Source organism: Triticum urartu, chromosome 7A (assembly GCF_056163025.1).
Source record: "Triticum urartu cultivar PI428250 chromosome 7A, HENAU_Tu73, whole genome shotgun sequence".
Taxonomy (NCBI): domain Eukaryota; kingdom Viridiplantae; phylum Streptophyta; class Magnoliopsida; order Poales; family Poaceae; genus Triticum; species Triticum urartu.
The window spans coordinates 748,711,524-748,729,399 of NC_141879.1; the positions used below are offsets into that span (position 1 = coordinate 748,711,524).

General features: G+C 48.0%; 1 protein-coding gene, 1 non-coding gene and 2 pseudogenes across 2 annotated transcripts; 3 read left to right on the top strand and 1 right to left on the bottom strand.

The window, feature by feature from the left end:
* The first annotated feature begins 412 nt into the window (after positions 1-412).
* On the top strand, positions 413-3,178 carry LOC125519107 (uncharacterized). The gene is made up of 3 exons (XM_048683986.2): positions 413-2,173; positions 2,482-2,572; positions 2,702-3,178. Exons 1-3 carry the CDS (start codon positions 455-457, stop codon positions 2,899-2,901), a joined length of 2,010 nt encoding a protein of 669 aa, XP_048539943.2. The 5' UTR covers positions 413-454; the 3' UTR covers positions 2,902-3,178.
* A 3,069-nt stretch (positions 3,179-6,247) lies between these two features.
* LOC147962760 (uncharacterized) lies at positions 6,248-9,187 on the bottom strand (annotated as a pseudogene).
* A 6,216-nt stretch (positions 9,188-15,403) lies between these two features.
* On the top strand, positions 15,404-15,475 carry TRNAP-UGG (transfer RNA proline (anticodon UGG)). The gene has a single exon. It is a non-coding gene; the product is annotated as a tRNA-Pro (tRNA).
* Positions 15,476-16,028: 553 nt separating this feature from the next.
* On the top strand, positions 16,029-17,132 carry LOC147962761 (berberine bridge enzyme-like 22 pseudogene; annotated as a pseudogene).
* The last annotated feature ends 744 nt before the right edge of the window (positions 17,133-17,876 follow it).

Sequence of the window (17,876 nt, forward strand, 5' to 3'; positions counted from 1 at the left end):
ACTCTTCAACCTCCAGCTGAAGATCAAACATAAAAAACTATACGACGACAAAATTAACAAATTCCTCGTATGGTTGTGTTTTTTTACAGTTTTTCTATATTTTTTTGATTTTACTATTTTCTATAATAGATTTTTAAGTACTCCAATGGATGGAGTAGTAGAGATTTTACTGTTCTATAAAGGGGTGAATCCAAGAATTGGCTTCTAACTATGGACTCTGATAGACTTTCTCTCGTTTTCCACCACTATCCTGCTTCTAATTATGGTCTTGCAATATTGATGTAATTTTTAATTATATTTAAGATGTTTTGTACTTTTGGCGAGCTTTTATAATAGATTTGATCTTTTGAAAAGAAAAAAAACACAAGGGTGGATCACAGATGTAGGAATGGTGGGATATTTCTCACACTGAGGATGAGGAAAAAAAGGTAGACCAGAGCGGTGGGGTGGGATAATGGCGGCATCCTCCTCCGCCCCCATTTCCCCCCTCCCTTCTCCTCCCTCCTCGCAGCCCGTCTTCCTCCTCCTGCTCCCGCGGCCGCCGAGACCATCCCTCCTCCGCCTCCGTCATCCGCACCGCCTCCTCCCCTCCACCTCCACATCCACCCGCTGCTGCTCTTGCTCCTCCGCCGCCGCGTCCTACAACGGCTGGGCCGACCTCCCCGCCGACCCGGACCTCCCCTTCAGCCTCCCGCAGCAGTCCCTCGCCGCCGCCCCGCTCCTCCTCCTCCTCCCGGTCGCCGCGCTCTCCCTCTCCCGCCTCCCGCCCGCCCCGCTCCTCGCCGCCGTTTTCGCCGCCGGGTTCGCCACCGCCAGGCACCTCGCCCCCTCCTCAAGCCAGCGCCTCACCGCCCTCCTCGCGGATCTCGACGCCCGCCTCCTCTCCCTCAAGGACCGCCTCCTGGCCGACGACGACGGCGGCGACCACGGGCCCCGCCCCATCCTCGATTCCCTCGACCGCGCCCGCGATGCGCTCGTCGAGTGCGCGGCCGCGGCGGCCGGCCCCGCGCCCGGAGACGCCGCGCTGGGCGAGGTGGCCAGGGAGGTCGCCGGCTACGTCGGGGGCTGGGCCAAGGCCGCCCTGCGGGAGCTCAGCTTCGCCTCGCCGCGGAAGAAACCCGCCAAGGCCGTCGCCCCTGATGCTTCTACGGCCGATGCCAAGAGTAATTCAGGCTCTGCTGTAGCTCAGCAAGGGGATCGGGAACACAATCCAGCTGATTCAGCGGCTGTCGGAAGCGCCCGGCCGCTCGACATGCTGCCGTTCGATGGCAAGGATGATGCTGCCAATGTGTTTGAGGATGCAGGGTTCAGTTCTGAGAGTGGGCAGGAAGATGATGACCGGCTGGAGAGGCTGGTGTCCAAGCACAGGTATGGCCGCGGCGGCAGGGTGCCAAATGATGGTCCATTTCAAGAAGGCGGCAGGGTGAGGAGCGACAATCGCTATGAAGAAGGCGGCAGGTTCGCCGCTGAATCTACCGAGTCCTCTTTGCTGGAGAGGACGCTCGAGATCCGGGACAGGTCGTACAGGCTGCAGATTGAGCGCCGCGACGGCGGTGAAAGCCGAGTGAGTGGAGCACGGGGCATGCCGGCTGATGAATTCGTGGGCAGTGCCGCCGCCAGTGTCGAGGAACAACCACTTACAAATGATGATGATGGTGGTGCCGGCGTGGGTTCAGACGCTGAAGAGTTTGGCCGCAACGTTAAGGAGGCTGCTGAGATCTTGAGGAAGGCGAGGGAATGCATGATGGCCAGGGACGACGAAGAGGCCGCGGACGCATTGCTCTATAGGTCAGCAAGGCTTCTGTCCACCGCCGTGGCTTTGAGGCCGACAAGCCTGGTAGCGGTCGGTCAGCTAGGGAACACCTACCTCCTCCATGGGGAGCTCAAGCTCAAGATTAGCCGAGAGCTGAGGACGCTGCTGGCCAACAGCGGGGCTTATATTAACGGAGGAGAGCGTGTCTCACGGTCCAGGAAGCTTGATAGAAGGATCCTTAACAGAGAGAACATTTCGTCTGCGCTGGTGGGCGTTTGTGAGGAGTGTGAGAGTCTCCTTGTTGAGGCAGGCAGAAGCTATAGGACGGCTGTGTCAATTGATTCGGGCGACGTCAAGGCGCTGTACAATTGGGGACTCGCGCTTATCTTTCGTGGTCAACTGCTTGCTGACATCGGACCGGTATGAGCACCGACATTATTATACAGTATGCACATGCTCACATAACAAGTTGATGTCGTATTTACCATCTAGCTAATAATTTACATAGTGTATACCACTTTTGTGTTGGTGGGTAATAATTACTGCTGCATAGTTATCCTGTGATATTGGTAAAATGAGAATGATAAACATCTATTTTTGTTCTGTTGCAATCATTTAATACAGTGCACACAGTCTAGAAACTCAGAATACTAGGCATCAGTCCGCTAACTATTTAGTTTTTTTTGGTTATTTGTGCATTTGACTTATTATAAAAAAAACTGATGCAGGAAGCAGCAGTTGATGCTGATCGGGTGTATTTGGCTGCAATCGACAAGTTTGATGCCATGTTATCCAAAAGCAACACTTATGCTCCAGAAGGTTCGACACCGCTCTGCTTTTTAGCCTGAATTTCCCTACAAGTTTGAACTTGGATACTTCATTTCCTATCTCTAGTTGTTTGGATGTGGCTGTGTATGATGCTCACGTGTAAGTGATGTGGCGTTGCAGCTCTCTACAGATGGGGCAGCGCTCTGCAGCAGCGATCCCAGTTGCGCTCTCGGAACAACAAGGAGAAGATAAGGCTGCTGGAGCAGGCAAAGAGTCTGTTTGAAGACGTACTGTATGTTGAGGGCAACAACAAGATGGTACGGGAGGCTCTATCGTCGTGCATATCAGAGCTCAACTACCATGGACGATGGCTACAGTGAACTGGCATGGGGAGTGCCATTAGTCGTGTGCTGTATTAGGGTTGAAGACAGAGATGAGTGAAATAAGATGAAGCGAGCTGTATGTATGAAGGATACCGAAATCCTTCACTACGACGAGAAAGTCGCTCCTGTACACTATTTGAGTTGAAAGGCTTAGCATTTCAACAGGAAGGAAGAACCTTCGCAGATGAGCTTTGCATGTGAATAACAAGGATCCCAGAATTAGTTTAAGAAATTGCACACAAGTTCCAGTCTATGATTGGCGGATTATTTGTTTGATGCTGATCGTCAATTTCATCATGCATGCAATTTTGACAGGTTCGGAGCTTATGTTGCCTCCTTTCTGTCTGTGGCCTCTGCTCTGCTCGCATGGGGGAAATTGCTGAGAAGATTGTGTTCTTATCAACTCAACTACTTTTGCCTGCAGTGGCACTGTCAGCCAGGGAAATCAGTGCTGCAACCAGACCAGCATTTGCTCTGTGTAGTTGTAGTTCTTGCGGACATCTTTGAAGCCATCATGCCTGTCAGGATCAGCAACAATTGCTCTGACGATGATATTAGGGTTTGCCTTCTTACTCTGCTTCACACCTGTACTTATTACTTAACACCATCATAAGGGATCGATGCCCCTCTGTGATGAACACGTTCAATGATACTATTCACATAGGCAAATTTTGTTCAAGTTGTGGTCTAGAGCAAAACCCCTCAGCGAGTGATGGAAACACAAAAGCAGGGCTATATATATAGATCAAATAAGGTGATAATAGGTTGGAAGCCACAACTTGCAGCTACTTTGCTGTGAAAGAGGGCACCTTCAGGGAGTATGATTCGGCTACTTAGCTTCATGTAAACTGTATGTAGATTATGATTCGGCTCAAATTCTGGCCGTATTGGTGTCTCCATTTCAGATAATATAAGCAGATTTGCCATGTTGGTGTTAACCAAAGCCTTCCATTCTTTTTTTATCAATGACAACACACAATAGTCACGGCTGAAGGAACTCTGATGTGATCCGGGAGTGCATGTAGATTACCAATTGTTACTGTTAAATGAAACATCCAAGTTAACGGCGGGGCACTTACCCTTACGCACCATGCAAGGATTAACACGGTGTTCATACATACTACTACTACTAGGTACTCCATCAGTTACTGGACTTGGCACTGCTAGCGGTTTACAAATGCCCAACTAACAGCAACAAGCAAGAGAGACTACATGGAAGAAAACATGCAAATTAACAGTAGCTAGAGAGACCGCAGTCTGCAGACCCCACCTAATATATATGAGGCAGGTCGGCCAGTGGACGACCCATCTAATATGAGCGCGCTCAAGATGCACACATGCCAAATCAACCAACATGTAGCATGCATGTGGGCTTTGAGGAGAGGACATATATGTATGCCATCAAAAGGACCCAAGGCGAGACTCGTGTCAACAAGCCAAACCTCTCTTGTATAATTAGATGCAACGAAAACATCTAGTTTCAGATACTTCAATAGAAACAACTGTTCATCACCAAGTTTGTTTGTCCCACATACAGCTATACCAAAGGAAAACGCAAACGTAACCACTGCCCTGTGCACCAAATGTGTCTCCAAACTTCTCTAATCAAGTTAATTAAACACAAGGTTGCGTCAGCATGACATTGGAAACACATGCATCCTATTTTAAAGTTAATCATATTGGATGGTATACAAGCTAATACTTGTATCATATTGCAGTGTTAATCCTATATATGGCATGGACAATACAAGAAAAATATAAATAAGAGCAAGCTTACCCCCTTCAAATAGTTGGTGGAGACAAGGATGGCGGGAAACCCGCATACAGATGGGTATCCGAGGAGATGAACACAGGCGCAGACCCACAGAACCACTCAAGCTTCAAAGTCTGGAGATCTATTGAATAATAGTTGTAGTCGATATCAGGTGACTCCGGGTCGCGTAGATTTCCATGTAGAAGTAAGTGTCCTCCAGCAACACCGATGATGGAATAGCGATAATTATGGGGTTCCGGGATTATGTCCTCCCATTGCCACTGCTTTGTGCCATCTTCATTATCTCGGAAAATGTCATCCTTCTACTCCCGAGCTCTCGGGCATGGAAGAAGAAAGAATTGGAATTGCTACTGTATGCTTACAAAAACCTATCGACTGTGGCGGCCAAGGCCGTCTTTGCAATGGTGCCAATGACCGTCTCCTTCCTCTCGCCATCCTTGAAGATGAGGATGGTGGGGATGCTCCTGATGCCGTATCTCATGGCCACCTCTAGGTTCTGGTCCGTGTTTACACTCAGACATCTCAGTTTGCCAACATAGGCCTTGGCCAGGTCTGCGACGATGGGGTGCATCAAGCGGCACAGGCCACACCATAGTGCCCAGAACTCGACTAGCACCGCCGTCTCACTCCCCAGGACGACCTCGCCCAAATTTTGCTCCTCTATATCGCCCACTGCAAGTGCAAATACAAAGAATATGATTGTCTGTCCCTTTGTTTCAGAAGAAGAAATTAATGTACACTCATGCAGCTATGCTTCTTTCGTGCGTGATTGAACTGCACTACCAACAGATTTAATTCACTAGAGCAGCAACTTAACCGAAAAGCTGAGACTAGCGTAGATTGAGCAGGATGCACTTAAATTTGATCTCTCACCACACACAAGTGTGTTGTATTTATCTATACTACTCTACGGTGTACGAGTTTTAAATGTTTGGATCTCAAAACGAGGCATTGGCGCTGGCAGGGTCATCCCGCAGCACTTCTGGGCTCCTCCTACCCATCTCGCCTAGTGTTGTTGTTGTTGGCGGCAGTCCCTCTGGTGTTCACGGCGGCCAGACGGCCTTGACAGCCTATGCATGCACACAGACACGTGGAAGCGACCCCTTCTCAGCACCACTCGGATCTGGTGCTCCTCCATGTCCTCTTCCTCGATCTGGCCTCTCCAGCTTGCTAGAGCAATTTTTAGGGATACCATGATGCTGTTTGGTGATTTATTTTATATTTTATTTACATGACAGCCTTAAAATGATAACATGCATATAAGTAAGATGAGAAAATATATTTTTTGCTTTCCTGAGTTTCATATCTTTCCAATTGCATAGTCTATATAAATTAAATCACTAGAATATCATCTAAACACCGAAAGGCGCCAAAGGTAATAATGGGCAGGAGATAAACTTGGACACCCCGCTCCGTAGTGATGAACTGAGAATTGCTTGCTAAAATTAGCAGAATGACAAAGCCTGGTACCATTGAGTTAATTATAATACTTGCATCATCTCACAATATCGACCGGCCTTATGTATGCCATGAACAATACAAGTAAAAACTAGTAGCAAGCTTACCCATTCAAATAGTTGGTGGAGACAAGGATGGCGGGAAACCCACATACAGATGGGTAACCGAGGAGAAATACACAGGTGCAGACCCACAGAACCACTCGAGCTTCAAAGTCTGGAGATTTACTGAATAATAGTTGAAGTCGTTATCAGGTGACTCCGGGTCGTATAGATTCCCATGTAGAAGTAAGTATCCCCCAGCAACACCGATGATGGTATAGTGATAATTATGCGGCTCCGGGATAATGGCCTCGTTTTGCCACTGCTTTGTGCCATCTTCATTATCTCGCAAAATGTCATACAAGAGCTCACTTTCATAGCGATTTTCAAAACCGTTAAAGCCGCGACTAAGCATGCCAAGCCTTCCTTCCCTTGCCTCCACAAAGACTATCTCATCACGACCGCGTGGCACACTCAGAGTAGAGAACTCTTCCGTGTGCGTGTCGAACACAAGATACTTGTGGGTATAAGCCATCTCCCAATAGAAGCATCCATGAGCATAATGGCGAGACGTGGCGTCATTGGCCGTGAAGCAACCCACACCGACGTGTCCTGGCATCAAGGCGCCCCAACCATGAAATGTAACAGTGCGCCATTGGCCGGCACGGGCACCCGAGGAAGAATAGATGAAGAGGACCAGCTTTTTGTAGCACCACCTGCGCAAGCACATGACTCTGAAGCCCGAGGGTGCGTCGACAAATGGTGCCCTCACTCTCGCCGGCAGGGGCAAGGAAGGGGTCACAGTCCATGACATCCAGCTGCTTGGCTAGAGCAGCTAGGTCGTCGGGGAGGGCTGGTAGCAGGAGGTAGCGCCGGTGCAGTGGGTCGCATACGGCGAGGTTGGCCAGGAAATCCCCCTGCCTGGAGAGGAGGGCGCGGCCGTCGCGGAAGTCACAGTTGCTCCAGAGCTCCGGGGAGGGGAGGAAGGAGCAGGAGAAGTCGGCCTTGGCGATGGTGCGGGCGGCGGCTGGGCCGGGAGGAAGGCGACGGAGAGGTCGGCCCTTTGGGACGGTTCGTACGCGAGTATTCCCAGGAGAGACGGGCGGTGGAGGGCGCGGAAGCGGCGGAGGAAGGAGCGGGCGGCGATGATGCGGCGGAAGGAGGCGCCGGCCATGGATGCGCGGTCGACGTCTTCGGCCGTGGGGAGGCGGAGGAGGATATCCTCGACGACGTGGTCCGGTAGGTCCGCCTGCGACTCCATGGCCGGCGCCGGCGGGGCCGGGGCGTCGCCGGCGATGCCATCGTGGTGGATCTGAGAATTTGGGGTTTCTCTCGGGGCTGCCTACTTTCCGTTTCTGCTGGAGGAAAACAACCTCCTTTTCTCTTTTATTTTTGTTAGAAAAAGGGAAAAATATCTATATTTATTTTGTAGCCAAATCATGTACTCCCCCTCCGTTTCAAAATTTATGGTGTATTTTGTTCGTTTAAGGCAAGACCATTACTACTAATTTCATTGCTGGCACGAGGTTATGTGCCATGGAATCGTTGTCACTAGATTCTTATTTGAAGAGAAGTATTTACTCTATGGATACGGTGATTTATCGTATAGATCACATATTAGCAGTGTGCTGTTTTGTCAAAGTCTGTCTTAAAAAATCATATATTTTTAAAAGGTCAAGCATAGTGTATTAACCTCCAAGGAGAATAGAGCGGAGGAGCACCATGTAAAAGAACAACCATATATGTCATAACTTGCTCGCTGCTCGCCTAACATCGGTAGTAGGCATTTACATAACAAATCTTTAGGCCTCCTATGGTTCATAGGATAGGAATAGGAAAGTTATAGGGAATGAGATCGATGACATGCATCTCAATCCATATAGGAAAGAACACGCCATTAGATGCACTAAAATGTGAAGGATTGATTTCTAGTCTACATAAAAATAGGAATCCATTCCTGCAAACCAAAAGGCTTCAAAGGAGTTTTTCATACAAAGTTCCAATCCTTTATAATTCCTACAAAATTCCTATGAATGAAAGGAGGCCTTAGTGATATGTTGGATTCTAGTTAATTAATTCATCGTAATTGAGTTAATTATCTAGGAAATGTTGACTAATGCAGTTCAAACAAATCCTTCTTCAAAAACTCTGTAGAAAAAACTTTGAAAAAACTCAAACAAATCCTTCTTCAAAAACCCTGTAAAAAAACTTTCAAAAAAGAGGCCCTGTTTTTTCAAAGTTTTTTTTACAGGGTTTTTGGAGAAGGATTTGTTTGAACTGCATTAGTCAACAAATCACTAAATGTCATTGAGCTTGGAGTGAACAGTAAATTCCGAAATAAATCAAAAAAATAAAAAAAATCAGAAAAAAATTGGGTGCAAACTTTCACAAATGTTGTCAGCGCATGGAAATTTTCAGCCTGAAATAACATTTGTGGAAGACATGACAAAAAAATAAACACTCCAAAATGCTTAAAAAATTGCATTTTTTGAGTATTGATTTTGTTTTTTACCACGACTTTCAGGAATAACTTTTTATGATAAAATTTTTGTTTACTATTTTTTTTTACTGGTCATCAATGTGCATTTGAGCTCGGGTGTAGATACTTCGCATCCCGGGCCAAAAGTACCCTTCTACTCCCGAGCTCTCGGGCATGGAAGAACAAAGAATTGGAATTGTTACTGTATGCTCAAAAAAACCTGTCGACTGTGGTGGCCATGGCCGTGTTTGCAATGGTGTGGATGACCGTCTCCTTCCTCTCGCCATCCTTGAAGATGAGGATGGTGGGGATGCTCCTGATGCCATATCTCATGGCCACCTCCTGGTTCTGGTTCTGGACCGTGTTTACCCTCAGACATCTCAGTTTGTCAACATAGGCCTTGGCCAGGTCTGCGATGATGGGGTGCATCAAGCGGCACGGGATGCACCATGGCGCCCAGAACTCAACCAGCACCGCCGTCTCATTCCCCAGGACGACCTCGTCCCACGTCTGCTCCTCTACATCGCCCATTGCAAGTGCAAATACAATGAAGATGATTGTCTGTTCTTTTGTTTCAGAAGAAGAAATCAATGTACACTCATGCAGGGACGCTTCTTTCGTGTGTGATGCAGTTAATCATGTATGGATCAATGTTAGAAGGGAGAGAGGGGTTTGGTGGAAATCGTTGTTGTATTGCTTGAGCCTCGTGGGCGTATATATAGTGAGTACATGACCTGCTTGGAGTACAAGACAAGGTTGGGATAAATCCTATACTTCCTAATAGTCACGATACTCAATATCCCCCCGCAGTCACAACAGTAGCGACACAGACGGTGAGACTGGAGAAGAATCCGAAGGCAAGCCGAAGGACACCCCCCCCCACACACACACAGTCGTAACGGTCGACGCATCACGGAAGTTGTGGCCGGAGTGAAAGCGGACGAGGTTGCTCAAGCAAGGCGATAGCCCTTTGTGCTGTTTGTCGAAGTAGCCGAGAACGTAGGATGGTGTAGCCGTGGTCGAGGTAGCCGTGCGAGGGACGCCGTGGTCGATGTCGAGTCGGGATGGCCAGTGCCGAGGCAGTCGCCGTGGACCGGGAAAAAGAGCGGCGGTGGCGGCGGCCTGAGGAGGAGGAGGAGGCGGCGGCTAGGAGCGCGGCGTCGGTGCTTGAAGTAAGCGAAGAAGAACCCGACAACGTGACGAAGACTGGCGCAGACGGTGGCGTTCCTGCGCCTAGGACGACGGCGTGACGCATACCACACAGGAGTCGACGCGCGTGGACGGCGAAGTGGACCGCGTGCCGCGACGCTATGGCTTGAAGGGGCGACGGAGCGGCAGCGCACGGGTCGGGGCGACGACGGGAAAGACCTCAGGGCGGAGCCGCAGAGGAAGGGACCGTGTGCCACGCTCTATACGGCCCGACGGGGCGACATAGCGGCAACGCGAGGGCCGGTGCATCCAGGGGGACGACCTAAAGTGGATAGGCCTCGAGGCGGCGGTGGACCTCGAGCCGCGACACTACAGCCCGAAGGGGCGACGCAGCGGCAGCGCGCAAGTCGGTGCAACCACAGGGTGAACCACGGGGCGGCGACGAGGACCGCGTGCCACGCTTGCTACGGCGCGACGGGGAAATGCAACGGCAGCGCGAGGGTCGGTGCATTCACGTGGATGGCCTGGAGCGGACGGTCTTGGGACGGCGGTGACTGCGGGCCGCATCACTACAGTCCGAAGGGGCGACACAGCGACAGCGCGCGGGGCGATATAGCGGCGGGAAGAACCATGGAGCGGCGACAGTGTGGTCCAAAGAAACGATGCAGCTGCAGCCCGTTGCTCGATTGACGGAGATATGCGGGTACTCGACGGAGATCTTCACAGGAATTTGCGGAGCTGCACGTGTACGGTCAATCAGACCCATTGATCAGATCAGACACACGTTGGGCAACCATGCAAATCTGTACACACGCGTTTATGCAGGGAGAACCAATGCACATGCATGCCACGTACGAATCAAGCGTCAAGTGTACCGCGTCGGGCCACTGCGGCGCCGGACAAGGGCCAGCGCTGCCGCCAACGCACGCGGACAGGACGAGGCACCCTCGGGTCAGCGCAAGCATACGCGAGTGGCCTCCGCGCTAGCACTAGCCGTTTGAAGAAGATGAAGACACCTGCGGAGTACGCGTCGTTGACGAAGGACTGCGGCGGACCACTCAAATCGATACTCGATCGGTAAACCAAAAAAAGAAAACGCCGATTAAACAAACGGCGAAAGAAAAAAAAATTCAGATCAAAGCATCGTGAAAAAAAGACTTTCTAGAGCAGTCGGTCAACATGATCGGTGGACGAACTCTAGGAACGGACGGCGCGGCCTCCGATGGTGGTCATGGAGGCCGACCGCCCCGGGGGCGGCACGCAGGTGCGGAAGCGGCAGGCGGCGGCTAGGGTTTGGATCGGTTATGTTGATACCATGTTAGAAGGGAGATAAGGGTTTGATGGAAATCATTGTTGTATTGCTTGAGCCTCGTGGGCGTATATATAGTAAGTACATGATTTGGTTGGAGTATAAAGACAAGGTAGGGATAAATCCTATACTTCCTAATAGTCACGATATTCAACATCCTCCGCAGTCATAACGGTAGCGACACAGACAGTGAAACTGTAGAAGAATCCGAAGGCAAGCCAATGGACAGTCAAGAATTGTGGATTCTAGATATGTAGATGCAACGAACTGGGGAGCTAGCCAGAGAAAAGACAAGCAGCAATATCTAACGCTTAGTGCACTAGAATTAGTATGTGCCACCTCATAGTTCACCAATTCACTACCCTGTGATTTTATTTTGGCTACTAGCTAGTTCACAGTGACACTAGAAGCAGACGGCAGAAACTTGAGATTCATATGTGTTACATATAACAATACTAAAGCGAGAAGCTTCCTCTTTTTCTCCTTTTTTTTAAACTTTTTGTTGTCTACTGTACATTTTACTGTTGAGCCCAGTGCCACGTCCCCATCCAGTGAACGTCATCCCTCCTCGTGAACAGTAATCATATACGTAAAACAGTAACCAAGTTCAAACAGTAATCATGCATGAACAATAAATAGTCTGAACAGTACATACTTTTGAACAGTAGCTTCAGGGAAAAGTATATACATATCAGTTAAAAAAATTACATATACACATACACATATACTAAGCCGGCAGTGGCCTGGTCTTCTTTTTTAATTTTATTTTTGTGCTGCTTAGATCCGAGAATTACGTAAAGGGTTAACCGGCAAGGTTTTGTTTTTGTTTTTGTTTTCCTTTTTTGGGATTTTTTATTAAAAGCCTTATGGTGATTTACACGCAATTGGTTGGTCTCAACCCAACACTCCAAGTCACGCTTTGTCGTATGTGTTTTCTTACAAATGGCGAAGTGGACTTTACCGTCAGCCCCGACAAAAAGCTAACGGCAAAGAGTTTCACAGACGGCAAATTAGCTGATTCCTGTAGTGTGTATGTTTCCCAACAATATTTAAAGCATTAAAATATGCATCATGACACACACATACACTATAATTTAACATGAGTTTCATATAATAATGGGTGGCGTTATGAGATTCTATTTTTTATTTTTATTGTTTAAAGGGTTCCAACATATTTTTAACCGAAACAATAATGGAATTGTAATCCAGAGCAATACACGCGAATAAACCGGGACAATAAAAACTGTAAACCAGCACTATGCATTCATGTGAACAGTAATCCAAAAGGAAAACCAAAAAATAAAAAAATAAACCTAATTTTATTTTGAGACTCCTCCTTCCTCGACCCAGAACAGTAAAACCAGTGGAACGGAACAACAGCTGAGTACACCAGAAACATTAGCCCATCCAAACCATAAACCAAAACAATACACGAATTGTAATCTAGCGCAATACACCCAAATAAACCGGGACAATAAAATCAATAAATCAGCATCATGCATTCAAGTGAACAGTAATCCAAAATAAATGTCAGGAAAAAAATCCCCCAAATAACTAAGACTCATTCTCCCTCGATGCGTTCACCTACGCAAGGAGAATAACCGGTGTTGTTGTTGTCGTCTACCTCGCCTTCTCCTTCCCTGTGGCCAACCAGATCAAGACTTTAACCACAATGCGATTATTGAAGCCACCTCTACGACGCGCCCCATCACGACAGTCTATAAGCAACCAACGACAAGGGGCAACATTAAACTAAAAACGGTCACTCGACCAACCTCTTCACTCCACTCCACTCCCAATTCTATTTCTTTGACCGATTCAAGGAAAAAGAAAAAAAATACAAGACAATAGATCATCCATGGAGGGTAGTGTTTGCTCAAAAAACTATTGTAGAACCAATTGTTCCTTAGCTGCCAAAATTTCCCGAAGTATGGATATACCACTTATCATATATCACGATTTGAAAAGCACACTGGGTTGAACATCCTATTATCAGGCTAGATATTCATAGATAATGCGTTAAAATAAGCTTTCCGCCAATTACTATCCATTTTTACACCACGACAAATTTGGGGTTTAAACTACTTATAAATTTTGAAATTTGAATTTAATTAAGTATATCCATATTTGAGAGAGAATGAAAGAATGCCAACTAGGAACTAGATATGAAATGTAGGTGAAAAAGATGCACAAACAGGACAAGAAATATTTCCCTACTATAGGGTCTACACATTGGTAGCAATCCCATTCGATCTCACTACTGATCAACACTAGTTGAGTATGAATTCAACTACATATTACTACCGGTCCCATCATTTTTTTTACCTACAAAAGAGAAAATACGTTCTTATGAAAAAATATTAATAGACCAGACGGTTTACTTAATTCCTTAAATAATTTAATGTTTGTTACGTACCTAGGTAGATCATGGGTAAAGCTAGAATTAATATTCTTCTTTTTTATTTATTTTCTGGCATGATACATGTTGTTTTCTTGCTTATTTTCATAAAATACAGACGAAATCGGTCACGGGCGCGGCGTGCGCCGTGCTTCTTCGGCACTAATACTTACATATGTTGGTGCCGAGACCTCAAACCCTAGCTCACCGTGTCTCGCCCACTCTCTCTGCACCTCTCTCTCACCGTGGCTCGCACCGAGGAAAGGACGAAGAAGATCGAACAGAGGACACAGTGAGTTTCCGGCGCACGAACGGAAAATTTTCTTGAGCTCACACTCAACACCACACGATTACAACGAGCCCCGCCAGAGGCTTTATAGCCTGGGCCAGCGGTGGGCACGACCCACACTCCCCACCCAGTCGAGCGGCTGATCCGGCCCACTGTGGACGTGCCCACGACGCGCACGCATGCACGGGGATCGCTCCGAGCCTGCAACGGATCCGCTCCCAACGCCTCGCCCAGCTCGCCAACGTGCGCACATGCGCACCCTTATTGCCAACAACATACAACTACAATTGCTGCGTAACCCCCAACGCAGGCCTGTTTAGATACAATGCAGTGAAACTGCACGACCACCAAAAATGCGCTAGTTCTTTATCATGTGGAGAAGCTTATTACTAGCTCACTGTGACAAACTACAAGCAGAAGACAGAATCAGGAGCGTTATGCTTGTTACTCCCTCCGTAAAGAACTATAAGAGTGTTTAGATTACTAAAATAGTGATCTAAACGCTCTTTCATTTCATTTCATTACAGAGGGAGTGTAGATTGTGGAGCAGGATGCAGTGAAATTTGATCTCTCGCCACACACAAGTGCGCTGTATTTACTTATTTAGAGGAAAAGCGGTATGCCACTGCTAATTGCTGGATGGCCAGATCAACTGGAGCACACCTGCACAAGTTAGTGTATGTTTTCTTTCAGATTTATATGAGTGAAATCTCGGTGTTGCTGAACAAGATGAAGAAAGTTGTGCACAATTAAGCTGGTCGATTTGGCAGTAAGCTATTCCTATTCCTGTCTATCGGCCAGCATGTACCAGCACTGGCTAGCTGGTGGCACATAGCCACATACCAGAGACTATAACTGATCAAGCAGGCAGCATCGATATTGCCGACACCTACCAAAGGGACTCAAATCTGCGTGATCCTGGTCAAGAACATCCAAGGAGCGTACGTACCGTGGTCGGCGGCGGAGGGGCCACTGGCTGCTCCCGGGTGCAGGTGCACCCGCATCAACAGTACACATGAAATAAAATATTAAACAAGAAAGAAAAAACTGAATTTTTTTGACATCAAACTAGATCAATAGATTTAGCTTTTTGCAAAATTTCGTGACCAAATAACATTTGAGAAGCCCTCAGAAAAAAAACAAAATCACTCCTCAAAAGTGAACAAAACTTTGAACACAGATTTTTTCTTTTTGCCGAGGGCTCCCCGAATGTTATTTGGTTACGAAATTTTGCAAGCAACTAAAACTTTTGATCTAGTTTGTTGTCCCAAAATTTCAGATTTTTTAAATTTTGTTTTGTACCTTTTTAAGTGTACTGTTCATGCGGGTATAGGTGCATCCTGGAGTAGAAAATCCAGTCTCCGAGCAGTAGCCGCCGTGATGGTTGCAGGCTTGCGGCGCGAGGGAGTAGGAGCCGTCGGGTGGTGGAGGCCTCTTGAGATGGCGATATCGCTGCCGGCGCCGGCATTGGAAGTCCATCTACTCTTCTGTAGTTCTGTTCACCGGCCTCGCTTGACCAATCCAGGGAATAAAGGGTGTGTCGACTCTTTTGGAGCTTAATCACGTGATTAGTATGGCTTGTAATGATAATCACCAATAATAGGGCGTTTGGTCTAGTGGTATGATTCTCGCTTTGGGTGCGAGAGGTCGCGAGTTCGATTCTCGCAACGCCCCGTTTCTTTTTTCTTTTTCTTTTTCTTTGGACGTGAAGAAAACTAGTACATTGTTTTTTTGAAGGACATGAAAAGTTGTCACTACGAATAACATAATTTTCTCACAAGATATACAAACAAAATCATCTATGTAGTTCGGTCCGTTACCAAATCTATATCTATATCTATATCTATACCTAATATTAAAGGGCGGAAGTTTTCATAGTTCTTTATACGTCATCCCGTTTATATCCGTTGATTTTGTTTTAACCATGAAGATTGACGGTTGAGATTTTTCGAAATAAACACCGGGTCATGAGGTGTTTCCAGGTCGCATCGCTGGTTCCGTCTGCTCGTCCATCACGTAACCAACACCGTAAAGCTAATCCCCTTGATTTTCTCCTCCCAAATCCCCTTGCCAGATTTCTTCTCGAATTGAAGAACATGAGGTCAGCAAGGTGCAGCCATTGGAGGGCGAGCGTAAGTTCCACGTTACTGGCAGAGGACGAGCCAGCCTACCCAAGGTTCACCGCCGACGAGTTTGACCACTTCCCTGGGATGACGCATGGCTTTCCATGACGATCGACGTAGGCGGGCACCTCGGCGGCGGCGGCTTCGGCCTGATACTGCGGAAGCACGGCCTTGTCATGGATCACGTCATCGATGCCTTCATGATGGATGCCACGGGGAGGCTCCTGGACAGGGCCGCTATGGGGGAGGACACTTCTGGGTCATCCCAGGCGGCAGGGGTGGGAGCTTCGGCATCGTGGTGTCCTGGAAGTTCCAGCTCGTGTGCGTGTCCGCGAGCATTACCATGTTCATCATCCATCGGCCAAGAAACGAATCCGCGAGCGATCTCATCACCGAGTGGCAACATGTAGCGCCGGCTCTGCCTCGCGACATCATCCTCCGGGTCGTCGTGCAGAACCAAGACACGCAGTTAGAGTCCCTGTACCTCGGCAGGTGCGCAGGCGTCGTCGCGACAATGACCAAGATGCTCCAGGAGCTGGGCGTGACGCGACAGGAAAGCATTGAGGTGAGCTAGATCGAGTCCTTCCTCTTCTTCGCGTTCTACTACACAGGGAAGCCGATGGAGCTGCTCCTTGACAGGGGCACCAAGCCCGACAGGTACTTCAAGGGCAAGTCGGACTTCATGGACGAGACCATCCCGAGGGACGTGTGGGAGAGCACGTGGAACTGGTTCATGGAGGATGGGGATGGGCTTCTCATCCTCGACCCCTTCGGCGGCAGGGTAGGCCGCATCGCACCGTCGACGAGGCCGTTCCCGCACCGACGCATGCTCTACAGCCTGCAGTACTACGAGTTCTGAACTTCTGGTGGTACAACATGACGGAGGCGTCGGAGCAGCATATGTGTTGGATCAGGGGGCTGCATTGGGAGATGGAGCCGTATGTCCAAGAGCCCGAGGGACACGTACGTGAACTAAAGTACTTGGACCTCGGCGTGAGCAAGTATGGTGGTGACAGCGCCAGGACCAGCTATGAGAAAGTGAGAGTTTGGAGTGAGGCGTACTTCAAGGATAACTTTGAGAGACTTGCGGCGGTGAAGGCCAAGTAGATCTCACTGATTTTTTCAGGACTGAGCAGAGCATTCCTCCTCTTCGATTATCAGGTGGCATGGCACGACGCGGAATTGCAATGGCACATCTACGTCCATGACACCTCTGCTGTCCACGTGCACCTCCACATGCAAATTAAATCTTTCTTCTGCTGGCTGGGTCGTTTTTGTTCCAGAATTCAGATGCCTAAGGCCCGACCTCATCTACGCCCATGACCCCTCTGCAATCACACATCTACTGCATGGTGTGATTGTGATCTGTGCAATGGGTGCAGAGGGGAAGGGGCTGTCGTTCCGTCCAGCAGGGGCTGCAGCTTCTACGGCTGTGAGCCCGACCCGCATCAACAGCAGCAGATTCAGATGGTTTATGCACATTCATTCATTCACTCACCAAATTGATTTGAATTTTGAGGTACGATTTTCCACCTTGCAAGGTTTGTGATATCTTACATATTGCAACTCTATCATCTTTCAATACCATGATATGCATGCATCTCTCTTTGGTTCTCAAATAAGAACTGCAAGTCTTTCACTTTGCACGGTAGATAACGTGCAGTGTAAGGTCGGTGCTGTAAGTATAAAGTGTAGGCAGATCAAGATGCGAGTTTGTTTAATTTTGACTCCAAGCATGATAGACTAGATAATTAGAGACAATCATCTTGGGTAAAAATATAGCAAAAGTATACTCATATAGGCCAGGTTATCTTCTAGCAAAAATATAGCCGTAATTTCTTCTCTGTCCATTCCTCTTTCTTTCTTCTGTGTTTTTTTTTCCGCAACGGTGGGCTCCCCTGTAAGATGATTGTAATGAGATATATTAGTAGTGATTGGACATTCTGTATTTT